This window comes from Parasteatoda tepidariorum, chromosome 4 (assembly GCF_982258835.1).
Source record: "Parasteatoda tepidariorum strain Cologne lab strain chromosome 4, Ptep-v5.0, whole genome shotgun sequence".
Lineage (NCBI taxonomy): Eukaryota > Metazoa > Arthropoda > Arachnida > Araneae > Theridiidae > Parasteatoda > Parasteatoda tepidariorum.
In genome coordinates this window covers 74,272,007-74,284,155 of record NC_141758.1, presented here as the reverse complement: position 1 = coordinate 74,284,155, position 12,149 = coordinate 74,272,007, and the positions used below count along the sequence as shown (strand labels likewise).

Here is a 12,149-nt window from a genome sequence, read left to right as displayed (position 1 = left end):
TGCATTTTTTATAGGAAAATATTTAAAAGTATGATAATTACTTCTTTTTATCATTTTTGATAATCGTACCAACATTTCATCAATTTTTTCAACTAAATTTTCTTTACTGATTTTTAAATTATAAATTTACGATCTCAAAAGAAATACAATCACCAATTTACAAAATTAACTGTTATTAAAAGAAACTTTTATCTTCTCTTTTATTATTGCGAAATTCGCAATTTCCATTTTCAGGTTTCATAACACATCCTACTAAATTATTGTTTGGATTTAAAAAATATATGAATTTATGTAAGAAAAAGACAGTAAAGTGGAAAAAACTAAAATATTCAACCGTTCTAATGATAATAATTCCTTCGTTAAAAACATAATTTTTTTAAGGAAAATATGACTTTAATTTTTACGATTTTTTAACTCCGTAAATTCTAAATGTGTACGCAGAGAAAAAAATTCTGGTAAAATTATCGTACTGTATGTTAAATGACATTTCTGATAAATAAAAAACATATTTCTGCTTAATTTAACCAAAATATATGGTGATTAAACCATTTATTTGGTAATTTTTTTGTTGCTGTGGTAACGGTTTACAATAAATTCAGGTTTTCAAAATGTATAGTTCGTATTATCACTACTTAAGTGAAAAATACAAAGCTGAAAAGCAAACGTAACCGAGTAAATAGTTTTAATAATATGTCTTAAGGTAGACAAAACTTTACCGCATTTACCAAATTTTATAACATATTATAAAACTATATTTGTTGTTAATTTTATCAAAATCATTGGTAAAACTAATCGCTGTGGTAAAAACTAACATGCTCTTTAATGTTCCCATATAACCGGAAACAAGGTAAATTATACCATATTTTGGTAGTTTTGACCATATTTTTTCCCGAAGTAATAATGATCTAGAATGTATCACTTTAATCAGCGAAAACGAAACGTGCATAAGATATATTTATTATCTTATCCTAATTTAATTAATATTAAATCAAATAAATATGCAATGATCTCTTTACAGCATAAGATGTCATAGGAAAAAAAACTCTATACCAAAACAAAGAGAAAAACTGACTAAAAAAATTATTGGGTCCATCACCGAAGGTTATTTAGAGGAATTACATATTAAAAAAATTAATATAAAGCATAATATAAAGTTTGGGAAGAATCGCTAAAAGGTGCCAATTTTTTTTTCTTGAATTTCTCCTTAATTATACTTTTATATTACAAAAACTGGAAACGCGATGTACAAAATTCGAATTGGCATATTATTCCTAATAAACTAATGAGTATTATAACACATGGCACTGAAAATATATGTATTTTAAAAAAAATACATTGCCTTATCCCTAGTAAAAAGAGACGCTATGCAATTTCCTCAATCAATATAATCAGTTTTAGTAAATACGAGTAAACGGTAAACATTGCAGAACACGTGTCTCTCTCCTTTTTATTAGTATGTTTTTCAATTATTTTTATATTCAGTTTCATTCACTGTAAAAAATTTTAGTGCATCTCAACACGAAAACTGGTGCCAACAACTTTACACCTAAGGGGTGTAATGAAAAGTCACTAAGAAAATTTTAGGATCTTAGTATTTCACTACACCAAGAATGTTCTTTTATACCACTTGGTGTAAGGTAGTCTTTTTGTTACACTTTGTTATTTTGTCATTATAATAAATTCTGATACACGCAATGTTGAGTTATTTTTACGAGACAAATTAAAGCGAGAACCATTAATTTAGAACGCATGTATTCAATATTTGTTAAAAATCAAGTTTGTCTGTTACTCAAACATACACTCTCCACAAAAGAATATTAATAAAAATTTGAACAAGACCTAATGAAACCGATGTGGAAAGAAGTTAAATATTATAAATGTATTTAATACAATTGATAAATTTATGCATTCATACAAGAGCAAAATTATCTTTATCATACAACGTAAAACGTTTTTTTATGACAATTTACTTCTTTGGAATTTTCGGGATCGTTCGAGTCGAAATCACACTTTCACCTTCTCGATTATAAACAAAAAACATCGATCGTCTGAAATTGGTGAAAATTATTCTTCATGAATGGAGTTAAAGCATTTGAGTTTGATCAGTGATTGGAGCTTTGATTTAATTACACCCTTTAAAATGTGAATGAAAGCCCGATTCATTATTAACTTGCTCTTTCACAACCCCAAATTCTGATAGGCATTAAAGTGTATAGAGAAATTTCTTGGTGAAATAATAATGAATCCTGATCACATAATGGTGGCTAAATTGAAAATTAATAGAACAGTGTGTCATCATTAAAGTCACAAACCGCTGATAGTAATTCAAGCATTAATGATTTGGGTATCAGGGCAAATTTATTCGTGATAGGGTTTCTAGAGTTTAAGTTACAAAAGCGATTAGAACTTGTGTATAACTTTGCTCCAAAGTAAAATTATCATTTTTAATGAAAATGAGTCCGATAAGATGGTATTTCTATTCATGGCTGAAAACTTTTAAATAGCAAGACGGAAAAGTGCAAAAACTGCTACCAAAGACATTTCCTTCAAGCATTTTTTTCGAAAAAAATAAAATATCTGTAACTATCAAGATTTCTTTTAGAATTTCAGCACATATATAAAATTGCTTCTCTTCCAAGATAAAGTAGATATTGATGAATAGTTTTAAAAAAAGAATAAGTAAACTCCACCTGAAAACTAGCTATAACTGAAATGGTTTTACTACCAGCCTTTCCTCTTTTCCGTCTCGCTTTCACCCCTGTTTCTATTATGAAAAGAATAAACATTTTATAATTCATGCGCCAATTACATTACTCAAAAGTAAAATTCTCAGAGTCAAGATGAGTCTAAAAGAGATGATTCAAGTATAAAAATGATTAATAATTGCCATTCGTACATCAATTACTTCACTCAAAAATAAAATTCTTTTATTCAACAATAAATCCAATGGAACTGTGTTTTCCATTTTAAAAGTGATAAACCATTAAAATATTCATATGAATCAGATAAAAAATACTTTGATTTAATGATACGTTTTTAATATCAAGTGCATATTATTAAAGTATATACATAAATAATCTAAAGAGGAGTATTTCTAAAATGTTTTGATCCGAAATGCATCTTTTTAGAGAGTTATATTATAATTCCTAAGTTGGGGAAACTATTCATATAGCTAAATACAAGTGCTACTAATTTTAAAATTTTGAAAATTTGGGTAATAGGCTTCGATGATTCAATAAAAAATGTCATACTAAATATTTAACGTTCATAACAAATATATAGTAATTTATTGATTACATTCGTTCTTAATTTTGTAAATACAAAGAAAAAAATAATGTTTATTTGAAATCTTGTATATATCAGTCAGTTGACCAACAAGATAAATTTAATGATAAAATGTTGTATCATCAATGCATTTTTTGATTAATGAAAAATAAATAATTGTAATGGAAGATATTAAATGTAACGGAGATGCTCTTAGTAATGCTCTTATTTTCTCCGTTACAAAAGTAATAAATCCGGGTATCACTTTCCTCAAAGGTGAAAAATTTTTTTTAACACGCTCTACGACCGCAATAATTATTCAGAAATAATTAAAAACTAAAAATAATCGCATTTTTCATCAAATTCAATCTCGTAGTATTAAAGCTAATGGAAGCGACAAGCAAAAATATTTTATTGCGTTTATGTTATCCATTCCTAAGGAATAAACACCGCCTTTATTTGAAAGAAGAGCTGATCTGCCTTCAACGCAAACGAAAGATGATTCCAAATAAAAATTAGTTCTCCACCGCTTAATTGACGTAATGTTTTTTTATGACTCTTTCTCGGTACTTAAAAAGCCGGGTGGTAAAAAATGACGTTATCAAGATGGAAGTAGGATTTCTAATTAATTGTTTTACATTTTTTCTTATTCAACTTCTAGCATGAAAAGAATAGTATTTTTATCTTTTAATTAGAATCTTTTACAAAATTAAAGGTTTTCTTATTATTGATATTTTGCACAGTAATTTTTTCAAATATTTTTATCAAATAATATAAATATTTTTCAGATTAAAAAAAAAATCCCTAGCTTTAACACTTAGGTTTTTTAATATTTAAAATTAATAAACTATATTGAACAATTTTCTTTTATTTTTTTTTTTTAGCGAGGCAAACAATAAACCTTCTTGACATTTTAACCCACTGTTTTAAGGATATTACATTTTTCATTTACGATAAGAAATGCATTATATATATATAGAAAATCAAAAAAAGTAGTTTCGTGCCGTTTCATTTTTTATATTTTGTACCATTTTGTCAAATAATTCTAATTTTTTTTCTTTTTTAATTATTAAATTCTTTTTTTTATTACAAACAAAATAAATAAATAAATTATATGAACAGCTCATTTAATTTTAAATTTTGAATACCTTTTCAGTTTATCAAAGTTATATTTTATATTTCAAAATATGACTTTAAGATTATAAGAACATTTTAACTTTTAAGCCTTTTTCCTTAAAAATTCTTTTATTTAAAACAAAACAATACTTACAAATAACCACTTTAAAAAAATTCCCTTTTAGCTTCCTGCATTCAACTAAAACTTCAAAATAAAATATGTCTTTAACAAATAAAGCTATATTAGCTTGCTTCTTGAAGCGTAACGTCACGAAAAGAATAAAGTAGTGAAAATGAGAAAATATATTACATTCAACAATGTTTTACTCCAGTTAAACGATTTGTTTACAGAATAAGCTTTCAACAAATTTTCATCATTCAAAAGAGATTCCCCACCCCCCTCCATTTTTCATTTCTTTTCCTTGATTGCTTCTTTATCCTATGAAACTCAATTCTCAACACAAACGATCAATTTAATCACCAAGAGATTAATACCGTAAGTTAAATTTTTTCATTTTTTTCTTTTTTTTGGTAACATTTATAAATAAATATCTAATGTTGGTAACATTTAGTGTTAAATATCTAATGTAAATCACACTAGTAACAAAATTTCTATCTTAAACATTTTTGCTCAATTGTCTTAAATCACTTTACATAATCATTTCTTTAAAAACAGGTCTTGATTATTAGATAAAATGTTTATTTACTTTAATGCTATATTATCTTTAAAAAAAGAAAAAATAGACCACATTTTAAAATTTTGTTCCAGAAAATACGAAAAATTTTAATGAGATGTCTAAATAACTTTTACCTATAGAAATTTAAATACGTGTTTGCATAATCATAATTGTTATAACTAACTAAACGTATCTAATCTTGCAATTTAGAAATTTTTAAAATACTTTTTTTTTAAATTTTTAAGTTTTCAAATTTTTAAACTCTTGACGGAGAATTTTCATAGTGTGAAAAATGTCTTTTAACGTGTAATTTTTAAAGTTTTTCAATGATATAATGAAAGAAAAAAAACAACTCCAAAAACAAAAAAAAATCACATTGAGTACCTATTTACTAAATTATAATGACATCATTTTCTCTAAACCTATTGTAACCTAAATTTGAAAAAGTTCTGCCAAGTCAATCAAATGATTTTTACCATTTATTAAGGGCTAAAATATTCAAAAGGAAGCTTCTTATTTTAGGTAAACACTTTTTTAAGAATCTAATAAAAGTATTGAACACTTTTGCCAATGTTTAAAGTTAAGACGATTATCATCTAAAGATTACACGATTCCTCAAATCTTGAAACTGATATTCATACAAGCGGTGAAAGTTTTCTAATAGAACAGTAACGTTTAAATGATGTGAATCATTTTTGAAATTATTTAATGAATAAACTATTTAATAACATATATTATTACCAGAAAATAATTTCAAATAATTTAAGTAGTTATTATTACACTTTCCAATAATGCATACTTTCATTGTAAAAAAAAAAGATCATTTTAAATTCGCATAGCTGCATTATTATTGCTTTCAATTATCCATAGTCGCATCATTAAATCATAAATCAAATTAAAAACTATGATATTATTTAAATTATCTTAAACTTGTTATGACACTTCGATATATTTTTTTTCTGCATAATTTCAAGCGTATGCAAGTCACCAATCCTTCTTATCTAAAGAAATATTTTGCTATTAATTTTGTTTTAATTATTCGAAATTAATGATAGTTTTATAATTTAAAAGCCGGATGCGATATGCTGCAAAATCTCTAGATTAAACGCGTGCTGCAATGCGAATCAAGGCAACATCAAACAGTGCTAGAAGAACTATGCTTGATGCAAAATTGAATAAATTGAGAAAAATGAAGATGCAAACAAACGAAAAAAGAAATTTTACTAAGGCATGTGGGGGTGTGGAACCCATATTTCCATATAGGCAGTAAACTACATAAAAGACTATAGTAATTTGACTTTAACAGTAGAATTAATTATATAATGGGAAAAGTGAAATGCAAATGATCGCCATGTAATAAATTTAGAAAATTGCACAAGAGATACTAAATAATTGTAAAACTATAAGGATTTAAAATTATACGAAAGAGAACAAATAACTTACCGTCCACCTAAATGTGAAAGGCAACCTCAGCACCACATGGTGGTCAGGGTTGGTGTGCATCGAAAACGAATTACCACCCACAACACGAGTTGACACATTTCCAAACGTACAAGGTCCTGTATCACTCACTTCAGTTTGATATTCCTTTAGGCACAATCTGAAAAATGTCCGGCACCCCCGAGAACAAGTACCATTTTCTAGTCTGATATCACTTAAAGAACAACAAGTTCCATTGCTAAGCTCTCCTCTTGAATTCTGTATTCCTAAGACTTCCAGTTCGAATGATCCAGTCGCATAAACCATGTTTTTACACAAGAAGATAAACACTGCTACTATACCAAGCAGCAGCTTCATCTTGATTTTTGGCATATCCTCTCTTCTTTAACACTTCTGGTCATGATTTGCAATCACCAATTTACTAATCATTGTTGTCCATACCGCAATAAAAGTATATTCAATTGAAGTCTGAGAATAACCATTCTTCATATGAGTTATGGAATAATCGCGTTAAGAACTGGGCAGACGATTTCATTTTAGTCAATATAAAGTTGCAAAAATAATATTAACTTCTTTTTTTAGAACGCTAAACCATTTTCAGTCAACCGCAGGCAAAAATATGTTTCATGATTAAATACGTTGAAATATAGTTCACCGCACATACTGTCAAAGATGTAAACAAAAACAAGAGACTCGGTATATAAAACGGTAGATAAATTATCGCAAAATATCCAGACGATATTTTTTCAACAATTTAAATTATACAATCAGTTTTCAGACGATATTATATTTCAATTGGATGCATATAAATAATTAATTTTCAAGTATCCAAAATCCAGACAGCGAGTTATTCTTGAAGCCCGTCTCCAATCCAAACCCTACTATCTGCTTGCTCTTGGAACTCCAAAACTTCGAAACAGGCCAAGACGGACGAACGAAAAGTAAAGAAAGAAAACAAGTGAAGTGAGCATGCGCAGTTACGGCTAGCGTCAATCATTGGCCAGCATGCGGCCTAACAGCAGGAGGGGAGAAACTCATTGTAGAAATCAGCCGGGGTTAACACGGGGGTAGAAGCAATGCCGGCAGTTTAACCGGTAGCGCGGTTGTAGGAACGCTACTAAAAAATCATTCGAAAGATCTTATTCTTCTCCGCTCAAGGCCATTTTTTGGGGGTCTCTCACAGGTATGAGGAAGGTTAGAAGAATTCCAAAAGAGTTTTTTCTCCTTTTTCGCTTTCTTTTTTCATTCAAGAGACAGGCTTGTGTGTGGCAACATATTCAGGTGCACGATTTATTATGGCACCACTTGCGGCTTTTGTGTTGGAAAAATTCCTGGAAAAAAGGGTTGAAATGATACAGTTCAGCTAAAATGAATGGTTAGCCAAAGATATTTTAAAAAATAATTAGCATGCCTTATTTTTTATAGAACAGGTTAGGCATCAGATGAAAAAAAATATAGTCTTAAATGTTTCGAGAACCTAATGAGTTTCAAGATTTATTAGCTTTAAGTCTAATTAGCCTTGTTAGAACAAAACAAATTTTAAATGACAAATTACAGCTTTATGGGATATTTTAGATCCAAAATGCCGTAGATTTAAAGAGATAAATATTATTTCTTAAAAATTACTGCCAGATTAACTATAACACAAAAGTTTAAAGAACTTAAATAATCTTATATAATCTTATAAGAATAATATAATCTTATAAGAATGTGCATTTTATAAGAATAAATTTTACATGCAAAGTTACAGCATTTAAAGAATATTTGAAATAAAAATGTTTAAGATGTAAAATAATGATGTATAATAATAAGTATAATAATAATAAATATAATAAAAATAAATATAATAATAATAGATATAATGATAATAAATATAATAATAATAAATATAACAATAAATATAATAATAAACTACTGAATTATTTTTGAAGAGTAAAGTGGATAAAGGTCTTAAACGGAGAAAAATTCTAAATATCAAATATTTTGAGAACTTAATTAGCCTATCATAATCTTTCAGGAATCTTACATTTTTGGAAGATAAAAAGTCTGTAATAATACCAATAAAAAAATTGTATTGAATTATTTTTATTTCTGGTGTAACTATCTGCTTATCGACAACTAACAAAAAATGTTGTAAAGCAATCTTTCGGGCTGGTAAGCGAAGCAAGTAGTTGCGAAGTCATCACTAAAATTACATTATACAACAACATTGATCGCTCGCAAATAATTGATTATTCAAAACAGTTTTGTAACAAATTTCTCCTATTTGGGATTTTTTTTTCTTTCCCTTAAGCAATTCGCAGCATTTGTATTATTAAAGTTCCAAAAAAGATGGATATCGCTCTAAACGCGAGTTTTACAAAATGGGCACAGTTTTTAATTTTACTATGACCATTTCATTATTCAAAAATTTACTCTTGAGTTATTCATGATGTTTAAAAAAATAAAGAGTTTGTACAATGATTTCGTTAGCACCTTTTTCAAAAGTAACGTAGATGTTAAAAATTTTGGTGCATTATTTAAAATTTAATTTGACATTTTATGTAATCATTTTGTCTTACGTCCGATTTCATGAACGCGATTTCGTCTTTATTTCAAGCACGCATTATTAAGTTACATGATTTTCTTTTGAAATGCCAGTTTTTCAAACACGATTAGATTGAACGTACTTTTTAAACACTATCCATTATTTTTCAAACGCTCTTTTCATTCAATGTCCATTTTCTATTTTGAGGCCAATACAAAATATGACGATAATCTAATACAAAATATTCTATGATAATTCCATGATAATCCAATACAAAAATATCATCTTCGATATCTTTTATTTCTTCATTGTCGCCAAATTATTTTTTTTTAAATAATTAATTTTAATTTTTCTCAGCTTCTACAAAATAAAACAGTTGAAGCTTTAGATTTTACAATTGAAAAATATGTAGATTAGTATGGTATAAAAAATTCATACCTCATAATTCAAAATTTTTTTAATTCTCAATTTAATTAAATAATAATAAATAATTAATAACAATTATTTTTTGCGTAAAATTATCTTTCGGCAAATGAGTTTTATGAGTGGGTGCAATGTTTTTTTGAATTGCTTAATTAGTTTTTAAAATGTGACTAAAAACGCAAAAAGTGAAATTAACATTAAGAAGTCCAAACTTTGAATCGCTCTCCTGACCAAACTATGGGGACCGCATTTCCCAGATTGAGGCTAGCCCTTTAGTTTGAAGATTAGGAGTCCGAATATGTAAAAAAAATCTATGTTTATTCAGAGAAAGTACGTTTTTGAGTCCGATTTCGTAACCTAATTCATAGTTAGCACTAAAAAATTAGCATATTTGAGGTCATCCCCAGAAACCATTAAGATTGGCTCGTAGTATGTGAAAATCCGATCATTAGAACAAAAGTTATTCAGGGTGATATCTTTTTTTCTTCTTTTTTCCCCTTTTTTTCTTTTTTTTTTCTTTCTTTTTGCGGACTGTACACTAGACGTAAATTCTGCGTCCATCGTATGAGATTACTAAATAATGAATAAGAAATGAACGAAATAGAGATTGGACAAATTATAGAAATATTTCAGTAGTGATGTAGTTCAAATTATACCGATATCAAATAGAATAATGGAAGTAAAGAGATTATCAACTCACAAAGATCACGCGTTGACATAGATTTTTCATTTTTCGAACTATATATCCAATTTCTGCATTAGCTAAAACAATTCTGAACCAAATTTTATTATGAAATATTCATCATCAAAATTTCAGTTTTTTTATACATGGGTTAAAAATTCAAAATCGTGAAGAATTTCAAATGAGAGTTAAATCGGTTAATGTAAAAAATATCAGAGTTTCATTTAAATATTTCAACAATCGTTAATCAAAATTCACGAAGAGAGATTACTTATCATAAAAACTGAAAGAAAATAAGAATTATTTGTATTGTTAGAATGTCGATAATTCTGCAGAATAAAAATATAAAATGCAACATTGCAGTAAATTAGGATGTAGTAATAGTAAACAATAAATGAAAATTCAAGCTAATAATTACAAGGAATGCCACTTTAAAATTTTCAAAAACTCGAAAAACTCTTTTTTTTTTTTTTTTTTTTTTTTTTGCTCAAACAGCAAAGAAATACATAAATAAGTAAAATAAAATGAAAAATAGAAATAACTTTTGTAAACCTGGGAACGTTTTATTATAATTTGTTGACTCCAAAATAGCTTTTGTTTTCCTTTTCCTGTAACAAATAATCAGCTTTTGCGAGTATTTAATCGGAAAAATGCAAGTATAAAAAATGAATGTAAATTCATAGAAATGATGCAAGCATTAAAAATATACGTAACTAGTACTAAAAATGCAATTATTAAACGTGAAGGTAATTAGTAGTAAAAATGTTATTAAAAATGCACGGAACTGGAAGTAAAAGTTCAATTATTGAAAATGCGCGAAATTGGTTGCAAAAATGCAAGTATTTTAAAAAGCATTTAATTAGTAGTAAAAGAGCAAAGTATTAACAATATACATAATTAGCATTAAAATGCAAGTTTTAAAAATGCACGTAATTAGAAGAAGAATACAAGTATTTAACGTGCATGTAATTAGTAGTTAGAGTGTAGACAAACATCCCTAATTTCTCTTTCTTCTTGTGGAGGTTAGAATAGACCTGAATTAAAATTATGTTTTAAATAAAATTTAATTTAATTAATGGAACTTTTAAAGAAAAAAATAGGGGTGCCTAATACTCATTTAACACTAAGTAACCGAACTATATATTGATTTCTAGGTGTAGAATAAAATAAATAAGCGAATCTAAGAAAGCACGAAGAAACAGTTCATAATAGGGCAGTATCCCACGACATTTAAAGGCATTGGTTTCAATGGAATTTCAATCCTAAGGATGCACCCTAACTCTCCTGAATGTTTATGGCAACATTAATGCAACATCTCTGTCATAACGTTTTTAAACTTGTAAATTTTTTTAAAAAAAAGGACTAAAATGCCATTTAAGAAGAAAAAAAAACTGGAGCTAAGAGAATGAAACCAATAGCAGATTTGAAATCAGTGATACAAAAGTATTTAAGATCTGTTAAATAATGCTCCGCAGTGTAATTGTTTACAGATTTTAAAATTTCTTTAAGCTTTAAGTGAAAATTATTTCTGCCCATTTGGCCATTCTCAAAAAAATATATCTATATTTTCTACCTGTTTTTAATTTTTTTTAAAAAAAGAAGGAAAAAAAAGCATCTCTTGACGTATAAACAACCAGTACGTTTTGTCGTTCATAAACTCTTGGTAAACTAGAATGTTTATTTTTCGCCTGTTGGATTGTTTCCTCGTCATACGGCTCCGTGTTTTCCAGAGATGCTCCATTGTCATACATAAACTTGTTTACAGTTTTATTTAAACGTACCGTTTGTGATTAATTCTACGTTGGTTCCTTATTTATTTATCTACAACCATTACATTAACATTCCACTCCTGTATAAAAGTCTTCTCTAAACTTTTCCAAAAATTTCGAACTTGCTTTTGCCTTCTAATCGCTATTACCTCCTTATCGTTCTTGCCTTTTCATTCTAAAAAATCACTTGACCGAAACTTTATACAATTTTATTTAAACATAATGTTTCTGATTGATTTTAGTTTGGTTCT

General features: G+C 27.4%; 1 protein-coding gene across 1 annotated transcript in view; it reads right to left on the bottom strand.

The window, feature by feature from the left end:
• Positions 1 to 7,504, bottom strand: part of LOC107457180 (protein jagged-1b) — a 126,581-nt gene extending 119,077 nt beyond the window's left edge. Inside the window, exon 1 of the mRNA XM_016075281.4 lies at positions 6,501 to 7,504. Coding sequence (XP_015930767.1) covers positions 6,501 to 6,869 — 369 coding nt within the window. The 5' untranslated portion in view covers positions 6,870 to 7,504. The remainder of the gene's footprint in view (positions 1 to 6,500) is intronic.
• Between the last annotated feature and the right edge of the window lie 4,645 nt (positions 7,505 to 12,149).